The sequence below is a fragment of the Pinus tabuliformis genome, chromosome 9, assembly GCF_031772625.1.
Source record: "Pinus tabuliformis cultivar Carrire ecotype Pingquan chromosome 9, CPIR1, whole genome shotgun sequence".
NCBI classification, from domain to species: Eukaryota; Viridiplantae; Streptophyta; class Pinopsida; order Pinales; family Pinaceae; genus Pinus; species Pinus tabuliformis.
In genome coordinates, this window is record NC_142307.1 from 844,062,559 (window position 1) to 844,080,674 (window position 18,116).

The 18,116-nt window shown below is 37.4% G+C and overlaps 1 protein-coding gene across 1 annotated transcript in view; it reads left to right on the forward strand.

Annotated features, from left to right (window-relative positions):
- LOC149151424 (transcription elongation factor SPT4 homolog 1-like) overlaps positions 1–18,116 on the forward strand; it is a 112,160-nt gene that overhangs the window by 23,587 nt on the left and 70,457 nt on the right. Inside the window, exons 2-3 of the mRNA XM_089440767.1 lie at positions 1,781–1,929; positions 2,243–2,334. Coding sequence (XP_089296893.1) covers positions 1,843–1,929; positions 2,243–2,334 — 179 coding nt within the window. The 5' untranslated portion in view covers positions 1,781–1,842. The remainder of the gene's footprint in view (positions 1–1,780; positions 1,930–2,242; positions 2,335–18,116) is intronic.

The following is an 18,116-nucleotide window of genomic DNA, read 5'->3' on the forward strand; positions in this document are numbered from 1 at the left end:
CTAAGGCCACTCCTATAAAAGCAAGAGCATAGCTAATCTATGTGATTTAACATCTAAAAGTGCGCAATGGAAAGGCAAAATACAATGATTTGGAAGAGTGTACAATGAAAAGAGCCTCAAGGCTCCATAGGCCTGTCACTTGAAAATAAGAGGGGAGGCTCTCCTCCTCTGAAGTATCCACCACTGAATGTGCAACTCCTAATATCTGAGGTCAAACTGAAGAAGATCTCGGATATAGGACTCTCTGGAAGAGCCGGATCAGGTCTGAATAATGTCTCTCTGCCTAGAAGAGGCAGCCTGCAGCTGAGCTCCAGAGGAGGTGGACTGTCTACTGGTCTGGTGTAATCTCTCTTGGGATCCGAGTTAGCAGCTCTGCAGGGGTCTTGCTGTTGGAGGCTGTACAGCTCCCTGGAGTCTGACAGGTCTAGGGACTGAAATAATACTGCTACCTGCCTGCCTCTTGGTGCCTTCTTCCACTGGAAGCATCGCTCTGCAGGGTTCTCACTGGTGGAGGCTGGACAGCTCCCTGGAGTCTGACAGGTCTAGGGGCTGAAATAATACTGCTACCTGCCTGCCTTTTGGTGCCTTCTTCCACTGGAAGCATCGGAAATAAAGATGTATCTTCTGAGTGGCATCCAATATGCAGGGTAGGGAGTGGGTGATTGTAGGATCTAAATCTGAAAACTCTTTTCTATATAATGGCAGGCATCTCTGGTCAGGGTACCAGAAGAATGTGGAAAGGGAGGGGAGCTCTGTGATTCTATGGACAGACAATAAAATTGTTCATGTATCTCATATTATCGGGGGGACTTCTGAATATAATTACAAAGCGTTCAACAAGCTTTCTAGTCCCTGATGATGGGTGGAGTGTCCACCTGAAAAGTTGGACAGAAAAATCTCATACACAGTTTTCTTCCAAAAGCTTCTAACAAAGTGTTCCGCTGTCTTGGCCTTCTGCCTGTGGCAATAGATTAGTTTTTAAGCTTATCCTTGTTTTAATAATTTTACATTATGTTCAAAGTGGGTATGTGTTTTAATTTTTGTCTATTATTAGTACGAGGCAGGCATCTTGAAATCCTTTTGCAGTATCTCCAGTTGTCATGTCTGTGTATGCTTCATATATTTATAATTGAGCTCTCTAGTGCCTGATATTGTGTCTATTGCAGTAGATTCCATTTGCTTCTTCCTTATAAGCCGTTTTTTTACACAATGTGCTTGAGTTGCATTTGCAGTGCTGCTGTGGTTGTGCTGTTTCTCACTTCTCTGCATAAGTACGAATTTCTTCTTGCACTGGATGTTTTTTAAGTTGTTTTTGTCTTGAGTGTCTGTGTTTAAGGATTTTATGAACTACTGCTATTACTTATCTGTGCCCCTTATTCAAAAATCATTTCATTATTGTGTCATAGGACGCATCTTCTATTCTGTAAGGCCATATGCTTTACTTCATCTCTCTAAAGAGTAAAGATTTCTCATTAGATATGCAGTATGCTTGATTCCAAAATTGGCACTACTATTGCAACTACCAAACTAGTTGAAAATAACAGGAAATGTGATAGGATTCAGGAATGAAGCACAAAAAACACAATAGAAAACATAAATAATTGTAAGATTATTCTGCATCTCATCTGTGAATGCCTCCATTTTCTCTTGTTAAATTTGAAATGAGATTACCTATATGATAATTGAAATTAGAGCCCTCTCTTTTTGGTCAGTTTCTTTATTTATTTCCTTTCTTGATATTTACTAATTGCTTTGTGACATACTGTAACATTTATTGCAGGCCTACTGTACACAACAACTTTTATTCAGGGATTCTTTCCTTGTTTGTCGAACTGTGAAGCAATGGCAAGTTCTGCACAAGTTCCAACGAGTTTTGGCCGTGAACTGAGGGCTTGCCTTCGCTGCAGGCTGATCAAGACTTATGATCAGGTGCCAAAGAATTACTCTCTTTAATCTCCTTTGCTTATTGCCTCAAAAATTCTCAAAAGGCAGTCAAGGTTCAAATTTCTCTCTGTTATTTTTGTCTGGGTTTTAGTTTTTAGTGTGACTACTGTTTTACTCTGGAAAATATTTGTGTGGGGAATTCTTTGCATGCAGTGGGACAGTGGTACGAGATCTTAGTATTTTGTTAGCTTTCCCAACAGAGCAAGCAAACCATTTTAGTATGTTGATTGAATTAAGTTGTCTATTTGCAAGAGTGACAATCATTTTCTCATCTATGTTTTTTAAACTTATTGAGTAGTTCCGGGAAACTGGTTGTGAGAACTGCCCTTTCTTCAGTATGGACCAGGATCATGACCGAGTAGTGGACTGCACAACATCAAGCTTCTCAGGGTAAGGTGACCTTTTGGTCGTTTATTATGTTGCTTGTCACTATTTGGGTTTCCCACGGGAAATAATGAGAACTGAGTAAGGATGTTAGACTTTGCTTTGCCAAGTATGTTGCATGATGAATCCAAACTGGAGATTTGCTAGACATTTGGTATCAGAATCATATTTGCTCCAATGCAGTGTTTTTCTTTTTGCTTTGTAAGGGATGGTTCAATTGAAAAGCTTCACGTATATTGTAAAGGAAAATTTATAGAGGCTAAAATTATTTCATTACAATGATATTATCCATCATTCTAGCAGGACAAAGATTGCAATGTCATATTTTGATTCTCCTATTTATTCTTGTTTGATACTTTGTTGAAAAATATTACAGGACACTTGCCTTGGTGTTCCCAAACTAGACGTTATTTTGTTCTCCAGTTATTTTCTATAGTTTCTCTTGTTCCTTGAGTCTGCATATGTTTGCTTAGTTTATGATATTTGTCTGATCTTTTTGCTTGATCCCACCATAATTTATATGATTTCAGAGACATTATTTCTGCTTCAGATGCATAACAATAGGGCAGCTGACTGATATAAATTATAATTAAAGTCTGATTTCTTAGGAAATTCAATTGGAATATTCAAGCTGTCAAAGAAGTTGATATTTAAAAGATAATAAACAAAAATCCTAAATCATTGAGCCATGTAAAATATACATTGTATGTCTGGAACCATGGATTTAGCCACTTGTTGTCCATGTGGTGGTGTTATTTGCTATAATATCAACTATTTTGGCATGCTGGCCTATCTGAAGATACCATATATGCAGCCAAACATTTCTTATCTAGTTTTATGTCAAGAGTTACCAGCCTTTGTAGCAGATCTGCCCTCATCTAAACCCCTGCAAGTGACATGTTATGGATACTTCACTCAGACAATTGGACGTTTTGTTTTGTATAGGCAGTGACAACTTTTCCTACCATTTCGATTTCCTAGGGAAAGGGTTCATAACAAGTGGCAATAAATATCTGGGGAAGCATCTGCAACCTAGAGACTAGTCTAATCAATGTTGCAAACATCATGTTGGTGAAAACATTGCTGAGGTTCCAAAAATGAAAACATCGGCAACATTGTGGAAAACATCAGAAAAGATCTGTTGATGTTTGAAGGTCAGGTAGGTACTTCCGCAAAGGCCTATGTGTCTAGGCATGCAAAAGTTCCTAATACAGCCTTAACCTTAGCAATTACTTAAGTGATTAAAAAATCTCATTAACCAATCTCAATCACAATGACACAAATAGATTATGTCCAATCAATAACTCTTCATTAAAAGAATTAGAACTTACTTGATCTCTCGTCCAGGGATAATGGCTCAACTGAGAAAATAATAGAGTACAATGCTTGGAATTAATTTGACAGATCAAGCTCTAGATCAGTGCTCGATCTCCTTGGCTAATCTCAACCTCTAAACCCTCTTTCTACACTTCGTTGGACCTAACACACTAGAGTGTCACACTCCTTGAGATACTGCTTCTCACTTGAGATCAAGGGTTGAGATTAAAACATAATCACTAAAGTAAATATTTCTCTAAGTTTACTTTAGCTCAATTAGCCAACGTAATAGTTATGTGCTTTTCCTAAGTTAGACTTAGGCTAAGTTACGAATGCAACTTGCTCACACTAGAGCAAGTGTCTAAGGATATCTTGGGTGACTTTTGCATGCCTAGACACTTAGGCTTGTGTAGAAGTGCCTGCTTGAGCTACAAACATCAACATTATTGGGGAATCCTTGGATAACATTCATATCCAAAGGTTTGAAAGCATTGGTAAGCCATGCCTTGGCCATGGGAACTACTTTCAGGCGACTTATGAAGAGAGATTAACTACAAGAGACTTATGAGCTGCTTTTCTCTTGTTGGTTTTAGGATGATTAGATAGTCTTTTGTTGGGTACTTGACTGGATGTTCTTGATGTATGATACTGGAGTAATCACTGAGGTGGCAATGGTAACACTAGTGTATTGCACATTGTCTAGGTCACCTAGTGAGGCTTTGCACAAGGTGCTAGATTTTGTTGTAACATGCCCAATGTTGAAATTTGTCATGGGGCATATATATATATATATAAATCATTTATTGAAGTCATTGTTAGAAAACTTCTTGGATTCTTGGCCTTTGAACCAATAAACTTAGTCCTTTTTCTAACCCATCCATATAGCCAACTTTGTCTTCTTTTTCCTTTTGGAATCAAAGTTGCCACTATATATATCATTTATTGAAGTCATTGTTAGAAAACTTCTTGGATTCTTGGCCTTTGAACGAATAAACTTAGTCCCTTTTCTAATCCATCCATACAGCCAACTTTGTCTTCTTATTCCTTTTGGAAGCAAACCTGCCACTTGATCCGTTTTGGATAACATCTTCCGATCTGGGAGGAGGCTTTGTGTTGAATTTTCTTATAATAGAAACTGATTTTATAATTTGATAATTACTTCCAATTATTTAATATCAAGTTATCTTTTGTCACTCATATCATTAAGCAATTATACATGGAAAATCTCAATAGTAGTGCAATAATAACCATAGGATCTTAAAGAGAACCAAACACAAGAGAGACACAAATTTACCTTGGGAAAAACCCACCTAACTTTTCTTTTAAGGAGAATTCAATCTTCAACCAAGTTAACAATACAAATTGTCTAGAAACTTGTGCCAATTTCCAAACTTCAAACTAACACATGTCAACTTTGGTCAAAGGGGCCAAAATTTGGCCTCTAGTCAACTGGTCAAAGTAACCTACGGTCAACTGTGGTGAAAGTATCCAGAACTGTTGTCAAAATTTGACATTTTGTGGTCAAAACAGTCACCCTTTTCTCAATCAAACTTGTCAAAGATTTGGTCAAACCGCAACTAGAAAACTTGGCTAAGCAGTGGCAGAACAGATTCGCTCAACATTGGTCAATGGCAACTTTAATTCTGGTCAAACTTCAGCCTTCTCCTAGTTGGCTTTGCACAATATGGATTAGAGTGTGATTCAAATTGTCCCAAATGAAGAGGTTGTTGATATTTTTAGTGGTCAAACTGGATGGTTTTTGACCAAGGGTCATACCCATTCACATGGTGGGACGACTTGCCTTTTTGGGCCTACATGAAGACCATAAATAATATTTTTTATTTTTCATCTTTAATATTTTTCTTAGGCTGACTTAGGAGGCCGTTTTGGCATGCGGAGATATCAAAAATCTGCATTCCCTCTTAGCGAGGGAGGTATTCTCCTGCAATAGATTTCCCTTAGCTGGAAATTCTCCTTCCTTAAGAAAAGCTTCATGAGCTTGTCATATTTGATGCATGTCTACAAAATAATCTTATCCTGAATTGAGCAACATATCTTTTCAAATATCTAGGGTGGTCCAAAATCCTTTGTGGCTCCTCAGGCAAATATATCAAACTCCTTTAGTCATGACCTTAGTCTAGGCATCAAATTTTTTCTAACTCAAGAGAATTTGCCTTTGGACTATTCACCTTTCTTGTCAAGTGCTTTGTGACCTACCCAAGTCCTTATGGTATTTAAAGGTTCCTTTGGTCGACATAACCAAATCCTTTTGGGTGCCAAGTCCTTTTGGGTGCCAAGTCCTTTTGGCTTCTAAGGAGAAGATCTGTCCAATCTTATAATTTCCCTATAACATTCATTTTTGGTCAACCTATCCAGTCCTTTTGGCTTCCAAGGTGAATGTATACATTTCGTCTTGGTCAAAGTCCTTTATGACCTAGCCAAATCCTTCTGGCTACCTCATCATTCCTTTTAATGAGGGAGACATTTAGCATCACACTAAGTTCAGTTTTGTCTGCAATCTACTTATTTGTGAATATGTATTGGAGCTCTCTTTTTCATCATGTCTCGGATGAAGTGATTCAGTCATTGCTTTATGACTTGTGATGTCCCTACAAAGACTCACTTCACCTCCTGAGTCATTTTCAGTGTATAACATATGTACCAATGTATTGCATGTTAGCTTGAGGTGTCCATTTGTAGAGCAAATATCTGGTCCATAGATAAAATTAATCAGAGAACATAAATTACTTGTCTTTTAATTTAGAGTTGTCGACTCTTTCTTGATCCTTGCTTCCTTACTGAAATCCACCTGCAATCTTCATCAAGCTTATGCAACTTCCTTATTAAGCATTGCCAATCCAGTTCTAGGGTATTCCATTAACCCTAGAATTTACAATAGCCTGTCCTTTGCCTCCAATGTCATTGATGATGTCAACCCATGTCATGGTCTTGGGTGATTATCAATCTATTTGTGAGCAGAAACAATATAGTTATTGGTCTCTCCCTTTTGTAGCAAAATCCTTCTTCCTACTATATAGCTTTGTACTTTCTAATGCTGTCATAAGTCATTGTAATGGTACTCTTCACAAAGGTCTTCCTTTATAGGAAGGGTTTATAATATAATTATAAAGAAAGTACCAAAGCTATGCATATAATTTAAAAGAACAAAAAACTTGAATAGAACAAAAATACTTATCTCTTGATTGAAAGAATCCTTTAACTTTTATTGAGGTGGCTAGTTATCCTCATATTTGACATCAACTGCTATTGTATGCTGCCTTTTGATCATCAATACCGAGTCATCATTATGTTATCAAAGAGATGTATCACACCAAGTTCACTAGCATCAACATTCTAGGTACTGCCCTAGGGTTTCCTAGGACTTTCTCTTTCAAGACACACTTTGCTACTCCACCAAACTTGTCATGTGCAAGTTTATTCTGCTATAGTCAAAGAATTTGTCACGGTTCTATTGTAAGATGCCATCACATTGTGAAAATTCCATGAATGCAACAACTGGATATTATTCTCCTAACTGATGCAATTATTTGTCTTCTGTTAATTAATATTAATGACAAATAACAAATCATTCATTGATGCATTCCAAACAAATAAAAACGCTATGAAAATATAAATACAAAATTTAGAAATAGACACACACACAATAAAATAGAAACCGTTATTTTTGGACAATTGTCCCTAGAAAAACCTCGAAGGGAAAACTAGTGTAGTAGATGAGGGTTTTAGTTATTATGCGGCAATTTGAGAAATTTTACAACTGGTTGCCAAACTAGAAAACCTCCCACAAATACTGATCACAACTGGCAAAATAAACTAGAGATAAAATATCTCCCTCCAGCCACTTGCACTTCCCATCTACTCCCACTACTGGACTGGGAATGCACATATATGGCCTTTGGAAATTCGTACAACCATAGATCTGCCTCAAGGTGAGACATCTAGGCTCCCTCTACCTCTAGAACTGGCTTGCTCTACCTTCCAGAACCTGATCCGACTATTGACAACTGAAACAAGCTTCTTTTGGTAACTTGCACTGGGTTTTTTGGCTATTCACACTGCTCTTTACAACATCCTCTGCAGATAGCTCGACCTCTTTCTTGTTTCCTGGACACTGGAAATACTGAGGAAATCTTCCTCCAAAATCTCTGATGCTTTCCCTAGCTTCAACTGCGCCCTTGCTGAATGCTGCAAACTGGTTAGTCGAATTGCTCTACACACAAATGATTCAACTCTCCAAGCCCTCGACTTGCTCTTATAGTCTTCTGTTGGACAACCGACAACTAAGATCTAATCTCGATCAATGGCTTATATCACTTTAACTCCATCAATAGAAGTCTCTAGAGCAAGAGAAAATTCGAATTACCTTAATTAATTAACTTTAATTTACCACTTTTCCTAAGTTAGACTTGGGAAATATTTTAGTTTTGACAAATTAATTTAATTAAGGTGTTTCCCAAGCTTATCTCACGAAATCTTTTCTTGGTTTTGGAGATATTGTGTTCCTTAGCCTCTTAGCATCATCTGAGACTAGAACGCTTGTTCGCTGTACTGAGGTTTTTGGCTATTCACACTGCTCTTTAGAACATCCTCTGCAGATAGCTCGGCTTCCTCTTTCCTGCCTCCCGGACACTGGAAATACTGAGGAAATCTTCCTCCAGAATCTCTACTGCTCCCTCTCTTCGATGCTTTCCCTAGCTTCAACTGTGCCCTTGCTGAATGCTGCAAACTGGGTAGTCGAACTGCTCTACACACAACTGATTCAACTCTCCAAGCCCTAAACTTGCTCTTATAATCTTCTGTTCGACATCCGACAAATAAGATCTAATCTCGATCGATGACTTAGATCACTTTGACTCCATCAATAGAAGTCTCTAGAGCAAAATCGAATTACCTTAATTAATTAACTTTAATTTACCACTTTTCCTAAGTTAGACTTGGGAAATATTTTAATTATGACAAATTAATTTAATTAAGGTGTTTCCCAAGCTTATCTCACGAAATCTTTTCTGGGTTTTGGAGATATCTTGTTCCTTAGCCTCTTAGCATCATCTGAGACTAGAATGCCTGTTCGCTGCGACACCAAAAATTAGCACACACCATCTTGAACCTTTGAAGGATATTGACCACTCATTTTCATTAAAGATGCCACATGCTTTTGAGTTTCTTCATCTATCCTCATTACTGAAATTTCTTGCTTTATGTAAAAATAGGTGAGAGAGGCTTTTCCCTTAGCTCCCTATGTCTCTGGAGTAACTTCATTGATGGACAAATCAGTGGGGTGTACTTAGTCAAATTAACAAATTCTTTTTGGTCCAAGTCGAGATGTTGTCATTCATACTCAAATTAATACTAGTCAGAATTTCTGCCACCTTAGAATGCCTCCTCGACTCGTGAAATCAGTTCTTCAAATTCCTTTTAAGATGTATTACAAGAGGTCCTTAAACAAGCCTAAACAAGTATATCATCAAAAGTTTTCTCAAGCTTCTTTGTAGGGTTATAGCATGTAATGTCTTAGTAGAATCTCAATTCTCATCAAATTGTTGTCAAAACATCCTTAAAATGCACTTCTCATTCTGGGCCTTTCAGTAGCTTATTTGTATTGACCAATCTTCATTCTATGCTGCTTTCCCACAACATTGTCACTTTTGTGCAGTAGCTTGTATTGTTGTTCAAGAAATGTGCCATCTTAAAGAATTGATTCATAATCATGAAATCAAAATATTCTTCAGCAACAAGCCATTGGAGGTGTCTCGTCTCAAATCCCTATGTTCCAATCTTAGTAATAATATTTCTGTCATCCATGTGTCCAAAATCTTTATTGTAGATTCCAATGGAAGTTTTCCTTGTAGCCCTTGGTGCTGGTTATGATACTTTGTCTCATCGCTATCAGTCCTTCACTTTACCAGTACTTTATTATTTCAGTCCTTACAGTCCAGTCTATACTCAGTCTCTGCCTTTTCTGTTTACATTTCTTGGCTTGGTAAGTTGGGTTTGTTCTTATGTAGTGCTATAGAAAAGCATTTGTCACACAACCTCTCAACCCTTTTTTAAAAAAATAGACCACCTGTAAATTTGAAGGGACATAATATCCCTTTTTCTGTGTATATCTTATAGAAGGTAGGCTCAACCTTATTGAAGATCTGGGCACTCCCTTATGCTTTTGAGTTGCTTAAAAAGAAGGATTATCTAGCCTCATCACAGAAATTTTATTGCTTTATACAAAGGTAGGTGAGGGATGCTTTCTCCTTGGCTCCCTCTGGTTCCTGAATCCTGTTCCCCAAATGTCCTTAAAACTGCATCACAAGAAGTCCTCAAACTTTCCTTGAAACTATAGATCTAATAAACCCTTAATGATCTATGTATTCCGACCTAGAAATTCAGCCTTCCTTCTGCTGTCAGAACAGACCCAATTCTTCTTATACTTGGATTTTTTAAGATACTTCAATGGCTGCTCCTTCACCTAGGCTCTGATACCATTTTGAATTTTCTTATAATAAAAACTGATTTTCTAATCTGATAATTACTTCCAATGGTTTAATATCAAGTTATCTAATGTCACTTATATCATTAAGCAATTATACATAGAAAATCTCAACAATAATGCAATAATAACTATAGGATCATAAAGAGACAGCCAAACACGAGAGACACAAATTTACCTTGGGAAATGTTGGTTTTTCAAGTGCAATAGATCTATGTTACCGGATCCGTCCACCCTGGGAAGTGGATTCGCGGATCCCCGGATCAGAAACGGATTCGGATCCGGATTCACTTGGATGCGGGAGAAATCAGTTTTTAACGAGTGAAAATATCTTGGTAACAGTTTTTAACTAGTGAAAATATCTTGGTAATGCCCTGACCCTGTATTGCACTCTAACCCTGATAGCTGCTCGCTGGAAGCTCAGACAGTACGTGCACGTGCAGCGAATAAGACGGCCAAAATGATGCGATTGGTATTAATATCAGTGGTTTTGGTATCTACAGACTTGGTAGTATGACGCTGCTACTTGGTTTTCTATTTATCTGCGGGACATATGCAGTTTCGCACATTTGAACTCATTATATTTTGGATATGTTATAATATTAATTTAATTATAAATATGTTATATTTTATTTACATTAATTTAATTATAATTTTATAAATCTGTTACATTAATTTAGAAATGTTATAAAAGAACACGTATTAATTTAATTATAACTTTATAAATCTGTTATATGTTATTGACATTAATTTAGAAATGTTATAAGAGAACACGGTGTTTATATTTTAGATATGTTATGATTATGATTAATTATAACTTTATAAATCTGTTATATGTTATTGACATTAATTTAGAAATGTTATAAGAGAACACGTATAATTACATGGTGTTTATGTTTTAGATATGTTATAATATTATAATTAAATCATAAATCTGTTTTATTTTATTTATATTAATTTAATTATACTTTTATAGCTATGCTATATTCTATTCACATTAATTTAATTAAAACTTTTTCAATATGTTATACTTTGTTTATATTAGTTTAGAAATGTTATAATTTTATAAAGTAATTTTCTTGTGTATATATATTATAAATTAATTATTCAAAATATAAAAAATTTGTTATTTTATTGTCCATATACATTATAAATTAAAATTATATAAAATATATCAAATTTGTTATGCACAAGTTTTAAAATTTGTAGATTATATTTTATATTAAACTTTTATATATTGTAAGTTTATTATTTAATTCATATAAAGTAATATGTGTATTAAATTATTATTGTTTATCATTTAAATGGTTTTGTAATATATTATAGTTTATAATTTAATTTTTATAATTAATGTTACTTTAATTATGAGGTATTGTATATCTTTTCATGAAATTCATCTACACAATTCAGCTTGAGTGGGCTTAATGGTTAAGAGTATGCGTTTCCTCCTATGGGTTCAGAGGTTCAAAACTAGAGGGGTAGAGTATGTATGCCTTCGTAGACTTAGCAGTCAAATCGCTATACGGAGGTGGGTCCATTGTCCCACAAACAAAGGGATCTCATACACCAATTTGGTGTTTGGCTTGGCCGTGACTTTAAAATTGGATAACAATAATAATAATATAAACTCTATTGTTGTTGATGGATAGTGATCACAATAAATTTGGACATTAATATCAAAATTTTATTATAAAAATATATTTATATTAATCATACTTGCCGTTTCCTTGCCGTATCCGAATCCTAGATTTTCAAAAATCAAGCGGATCCGGATCCGCATCCGAACCCGTATTCGTATCCGTATCCTGGTAACTTAGCAATAGATACAAGCACTAATTTCTGAAAACTGATAATTACTTCTAATGATGTAGATATTCTTTTAGCACTTCTAGTTTATCATTAAGCAATTACACGTAAGAAATCCAACCATAAATGCACAAGTACAGTAGCAATCACAATGCACAAATACAACCTTTTCATTAGAGAAATCCTTCATTTCAACAAGAGATACACTTAACTCTTCTAGTCAAATATGATGGTCGGCTTCGGCTTCCTGTCTATAACCCTCTAGAGATACACTTAATTCGGCTTGCCTTTAGCATTTGGATTTGTAATCTTGAATATTTTGTCCTTCCTCATGCCAATAATATTACCATTTCATGACTTGATCCTCTTCATATCATATGGAATAGAACTATGATTTGATCAATTCCTTAAGTGTTACATTTAGTTGTTGAGCTCATAAGATAGTGGACCTATGACATTTAGTTGTTGAGCTCATAAGATAGTGGACCTATGACGAAATAAACCCTGATTCGACGAAGCAAAAAAATATGGATCTGCAATGAAGCCTCCTTAAATACATTTAAAAGACCAAAAAATGTTGAAGCATGCTAGTGAAAGAAAGGGTAAAAAGCCTAGAAACTTGTTTGCTGTTTGCAGTATTGAAACCCTGATTTTAGACCAAAAACAACCATGAACCAACTTTGGTGAGAGAAAGTAGATACCATGTTGAGTTCATAAGATATTGAAGCTACAACAAATCTCCAATAAACTCTAATCAAGCCAATCAAAAAATACAATAGAATTGAAACAACACTTAAATGATGAACACAAGAGAGATTGCTAAAGCACATGAACAAGAAAGGCATGCTAGTGGACGAATTCCGTTAGGCATTTATCAAAGAAGAACTTGAATGAATGAATTACAAATGAGGAGCGTGCTTTGTTTAACACATCCTTTAGGGTTTAGGTTGTTAGACCCAATAGGGTGGCTAGTCCAACTTGTCAAAATTCTATAACATGTGCAGTGGAATACAATTTTTGATTTGATAATTACTTCCTAATGAATTTTCAAACAATATTTTTTATGCCACTGTTATTATTGAATAATTACACCCAGAAAATCTCAACTGTAAATGCAATGAAAATAATAAAGATCATAGGAAGATAGCCACGCACATAGACACACTATCTTTTGACCTAAGGAAACCCAATAGGAAGATAGCCATGCACAATAGACACAATATCTTTTAACCTAGGGAAGCCCAATCCGGGAGAAAACCATCAATCTTTTCTTGAGGAGAAATTGCCTTTTTTGCAAGGTTTGCAAATCAAAATTTGTCTAGAAATCTGCGCTAATCATTACAAGTCAAACCACCAGCGAAACATGGTCAAACATTGTGATTGGTCAATGCCAGTCAAACCATTAAAAGTCAACTTGGTCAATGTTGGTCAAATTGCGGCTTGCAGTCAAACTCGCACGTGTAGCCTGTGGTGATATTTTATCTCAATGTGCTTTGACCAATCACGAAATATTGGATTCTCTAAAAGCTTCACACGACTTTGATTATCACAATATATAAAGGTCGTCTCTAGTGCCAAATGAAATTGTCTTGCAAGAAGCTTCCGAAGTCGTATTGCTTTTTGACTTGCATCATAGGTGCAATATACTCTGCTTCTGTTGTACTGAGTGTGACAAAATTTTCTTCCTGCTAAACTAGGATATCATCGTTGATCCCAACTTGAAGTAGCACCTTGAGGTGCTTGTTCTATCCATTGCACATTCGACCCAATCAGATCAATATATCCCTGTAGCCTCACTTCATCACCTGAGACATGTCTCAGACCATATCCAACTGTACCACGTAGGTACCTCAACACATGCTTCGCTGCAAGCCTGCAACCTAATGTACATGCCTCGACTCAACCATAAATTGGCTTAGGTTGCTCGCTGCAAAGCAAATTTCTATCTTAACTCCTGGTGTTAACTAGGTACATCAAGGATCCAATCAACTACTTGTACATAGTGGGATCCACCAAATTTGAATTTGAAGTGAAATCACTCAACTTCTTCGGATTTGTCACCATAGGTGTAGCCATGGACTTGCAATCCATCATACAAAATCTCCTCAAGATCATAACTGTGTATTTTCCTTGTCCGAGGAAGATTTCACCTGGCCTCTGCCACACCTCCAATCCTAAGAAATAATACATCAAGCCAAGATCCTTCATCTCGAACTTTGAATCCAACTCCCTCTTGCACTTGACAATGAGCCTCTCTAGCCCAGTAAGGAACAAATCATCAACATACACCACCAAGATCAAAGGATCACCATCAACAAGCTTGTAGTAAAGGTTAGGATCTGCATCACTCTTGGTGAAGCCCAAATTCATCAAGTATCTATCAATCCTGGAATACCATGCTCTGGGTGCCTGCTTGAGTCCGTACAAAGCCTTCTTAAATCTAAGGTTGCTCTATTTACACTTCCTCCTCGTTCACACCATTGAGGAATGAGGTATTTACATCCATTTGATGTAACTTCCAACACATAACTGAAGCAAGAGAAATAATAGTCCCGATGGAAGTGTACTTGATGACTGGAGCAAAAGTCTCGTAGTCGTCTCCCTGTTGAAATTTTGGTAGCTCAGAAGGTATTTCTGAGTGGTGAAAACCCACAAAAAGGAGGCTTGTAGGCAAGATACCCAAGGTTTGGGGTTTTGGAACCCAAAGTAGTGGGCTTGGAACCCAAGATAATGATTTAATATTCTAATTTTTTGTTGAGTGGTTAATTAAGCGAGGGTTTCTTGAAGGACAAAGAAGACCCCCAAGACACTCATACAAGAGCTATAAATAAAGAGACAAAGGAGAGGCTAGATATCACATCAAGTGAGAAGGAATTCACTTGGTCATGGGAATGCTAGAAGGACTTAGCCTAGGTAGCCCTAGAAGAGCCGCAATGAAGAAGAAGGCCAAGTAATTCTATGAGTAGGAGCTGAGTTTCTTTTGTGGAGGAGGACCGAAGTTTGTTTATTGAAGAGAGGCCAAGTTAAGGTTCTATGGGATGAGTTTGTATTCTGGTCAAGTAAGCAGGGCTGCAGAGGCGTAGGATGGGTGCAGTCGTAGAAGAAAGGTTGCAGACTAAACTAGGGTTGGAACAAACCTAGCCGAGGTCTGTCAGAGCCTCTGTGACTTGTGTTTAAGATTGCTATAATAGTGTTTGTGGAACAAAAGTGGACTAGAGAAGGCTGTGACTAGTTTAGGTCTGGATGAGGGCACAAGGAGGCCTGGTTAGGTTCGTAAGGGGTTATAGACAGGAAGCTGAAGGCTATAGGGTTGCAATGGAGGGCTGTAAGGTTGACTGAGTACTACAACAAGGAACCAAGGGCTAAAGGAACAACCCCAAGGCATGAGGTTTGCTGTAGAGTGAATATGTAGCTGGACAATGGTCTAAGGGATCAGATCATGTGCAAGAAGAAGATTGTAGTAGTCAAAGGACATGGGCTACAACAAGGACAACAAGATGGCATGAGGACTGTGGGCTAAATGAACACTCCCTCTTTTTGGGAGAACCCTCTTGCCACAAACTTTGCTTTGTACTTCTTGATGTTGGGATTTGTTGCATGCTTGATCTTATAGATCCACTTGGTAGCCACTACTGACTATCCTTTGTGGTCTCGGAACTATCTCCCACACATCATTCTTCGTGATGGATTGATACTCCTCTGTCACGACATCCTTCCAAACTTGCTGGCTTGCTGCTTCCTCATAACTATAAGGTTCATAATCAATGATTTGGCTCATCAATGCCATATAACTCGAGAGCCTCTGTGGTCGTATGCTCTCCCTAAAATTACCATTGGCAGTTGCATGTTTCTTTGCATCGTGCAAAGTGTCACGAAGCCATACCCACCACTTCCTGGTCTCTGCAACTTCTCGAGACAGGTCCACTAGCTTTGCTAGCTCTACTGACTCCTCATGATAGTTTTAAGGATGAATAAGAGGACTAGAGGGATTTGTACCCATATCCTTCGGAGCCTCCTGCTCCTCACTATCAAGCTCCATATGAGACTCTCTAGACCTCTTGAAGGCTACCTCCTCATCAAAAGTAAAATCCTAACTAACCTCAATTTGGCATTGTCTTGGAATGTAGATCTTGTTGGGCTTCAAAGTCTTGCTATATCCCATAAAAGTACCCTTCTTCCCAGACGGCTCTAACTTCCTCCTCTTCTCCTTAGGCATGTGAATGTATACTGGACAACCAAAGATCCTCAAATCATTGACCTTTGCTTCACTCTTGTGAATGCCTCCTTAGGAGTCTTGTCCCCCAATATTCGGTGAGGACTCTTGTTCAGAACATAAATTGTTGTGCTAGATGCCTTTGCCCATAAGAACATAGGTAATTCCTGATCATAAATCAACACCTTAACAACCTCCACAATGGACCTGTTCTTCCTTTTCGCAACCCCATTTTGCTGAGGGTTGTAAGGAACTATCAACTCCCTTTTGATCCCTACCTCCTTTCAAAAATCACTAAAGTCCTTGGAAGTATACTCTCCTCCATTATATGACCTCAAAACCTTAATCTTCTTCCTTGTCAAGTTCTGTACCTGAGCCTTGAACTCTTGGAACCCATTGAAGACTTCATCCTTGGTCTTCATGAAGTAGATCCATGTCTTTTGGGAGAAATCATCAATGGATGTCACATAGTACAAGAAACCACCCAAAGATGATGTTGTCATCGGTCTGCATACATCTAAATGTACTAGATCCAAGATCCCCTTGGATCTACTATCGTTGCTTGAAAAATATCTCTTCACATTCTTGCCAAGTGCACAACCCCTGCAAACACCCTCATGCTTTACCTAGAGCTTTGGAAGACCTATAACCATCCTCTTTAATACTGGCAAATCCATATAATGTAGGTGAGAAAATCTCTGATACCATAACTCAGATAAACTGATACTATCATGTACCAATCCCTGGGCTAGACGTCCTAACAATCTGTACAATCCTCCCTCTCAAACACCAATAAATTTGTTGAAACTATGCTCGATCCCTTAGGCCATACAAGAACCTAACCATCTACAAATGTAACTCTATAACCTCTATCCTCCCATGCTGAAATGGGGGGTAGGTTCTTCTTTAATCTTGGTACAAACAATAAATCTCTCATGTCTAGAGAATCTCTGGACTCTAGCTGAAATGATGTTGTCGCAACTCCTTTCACTGCATACTTGGCATTATCTCCAAGTTCCACTTGGAATGGTGATTCCTTCTCTGTCAAATCTGTGAGAGAATCTCGTGAACCCGCCATGTGTTTAGAAGCACCACTGTCTACCAACCAAATATCACTACGTCTGTAATAGTGCTTGAAAGAGCGGAGACAAAGAAATATTCTTTTCGAAGTCCATTTGCAATCTCATCAAGTTTAGATTCCTTTGTCTTCTTCTATGGTAGATGCTCATCATCTCATCAACATCAACATCAACCGTTGATGCATGCCACTTTCCCTTCCTTTTCTTTTGAGGACATTGTGAAGCATAATGGCCAAATATATAACATTTGAAGCACTTGATCTTTGAAAGACCTTCTAATCTTGAACTAGAGCTGATGTTCCACCTGTAGTTTTCTTACCAGAATTTCTTCTTCCTTTACCTTTCCTTGCATGGGCTACAAGGGTTTGGGTTTCTTATGGCTTGAGGTCTCTGCAAGCTGTTCTTAGAGAACAATCTGTCCTCCTCTTGGACATAATCAGTCCAAAGCTGATCAAACTTGGGTAGGTCAACTCATGCACAAATACCCTGTACAAATTGATCCCTTGAAGAAGGAAATCCATTAAGAGTCACTGTAACAAGCTCTGCATCATCAATGGTATCTTCAGTGGCTTTAAGTTGATCTCTCAACTGAGAGACTCTCATGAGATAAGTGGCACCTGAATCTGACTTGGACATCATGATACTACGGAGATGATGCCTTAAGGCTAAATTCTTGCCAATGTTCTTACTCTCAAACAATCCAACCAAGGCATCATACATTTCTTTGGTAGTGTTTAACTCAACAACATATGGAATCAAATGGTCCTTTATGGAATCAGTGAAGATCCTCTTAGCCCTTGCTTCATTCTTCTTATATCTTGCTTTCTCCTCAACACTCTCTGGTTTTGAGACATTTTCCTTTACATAATTT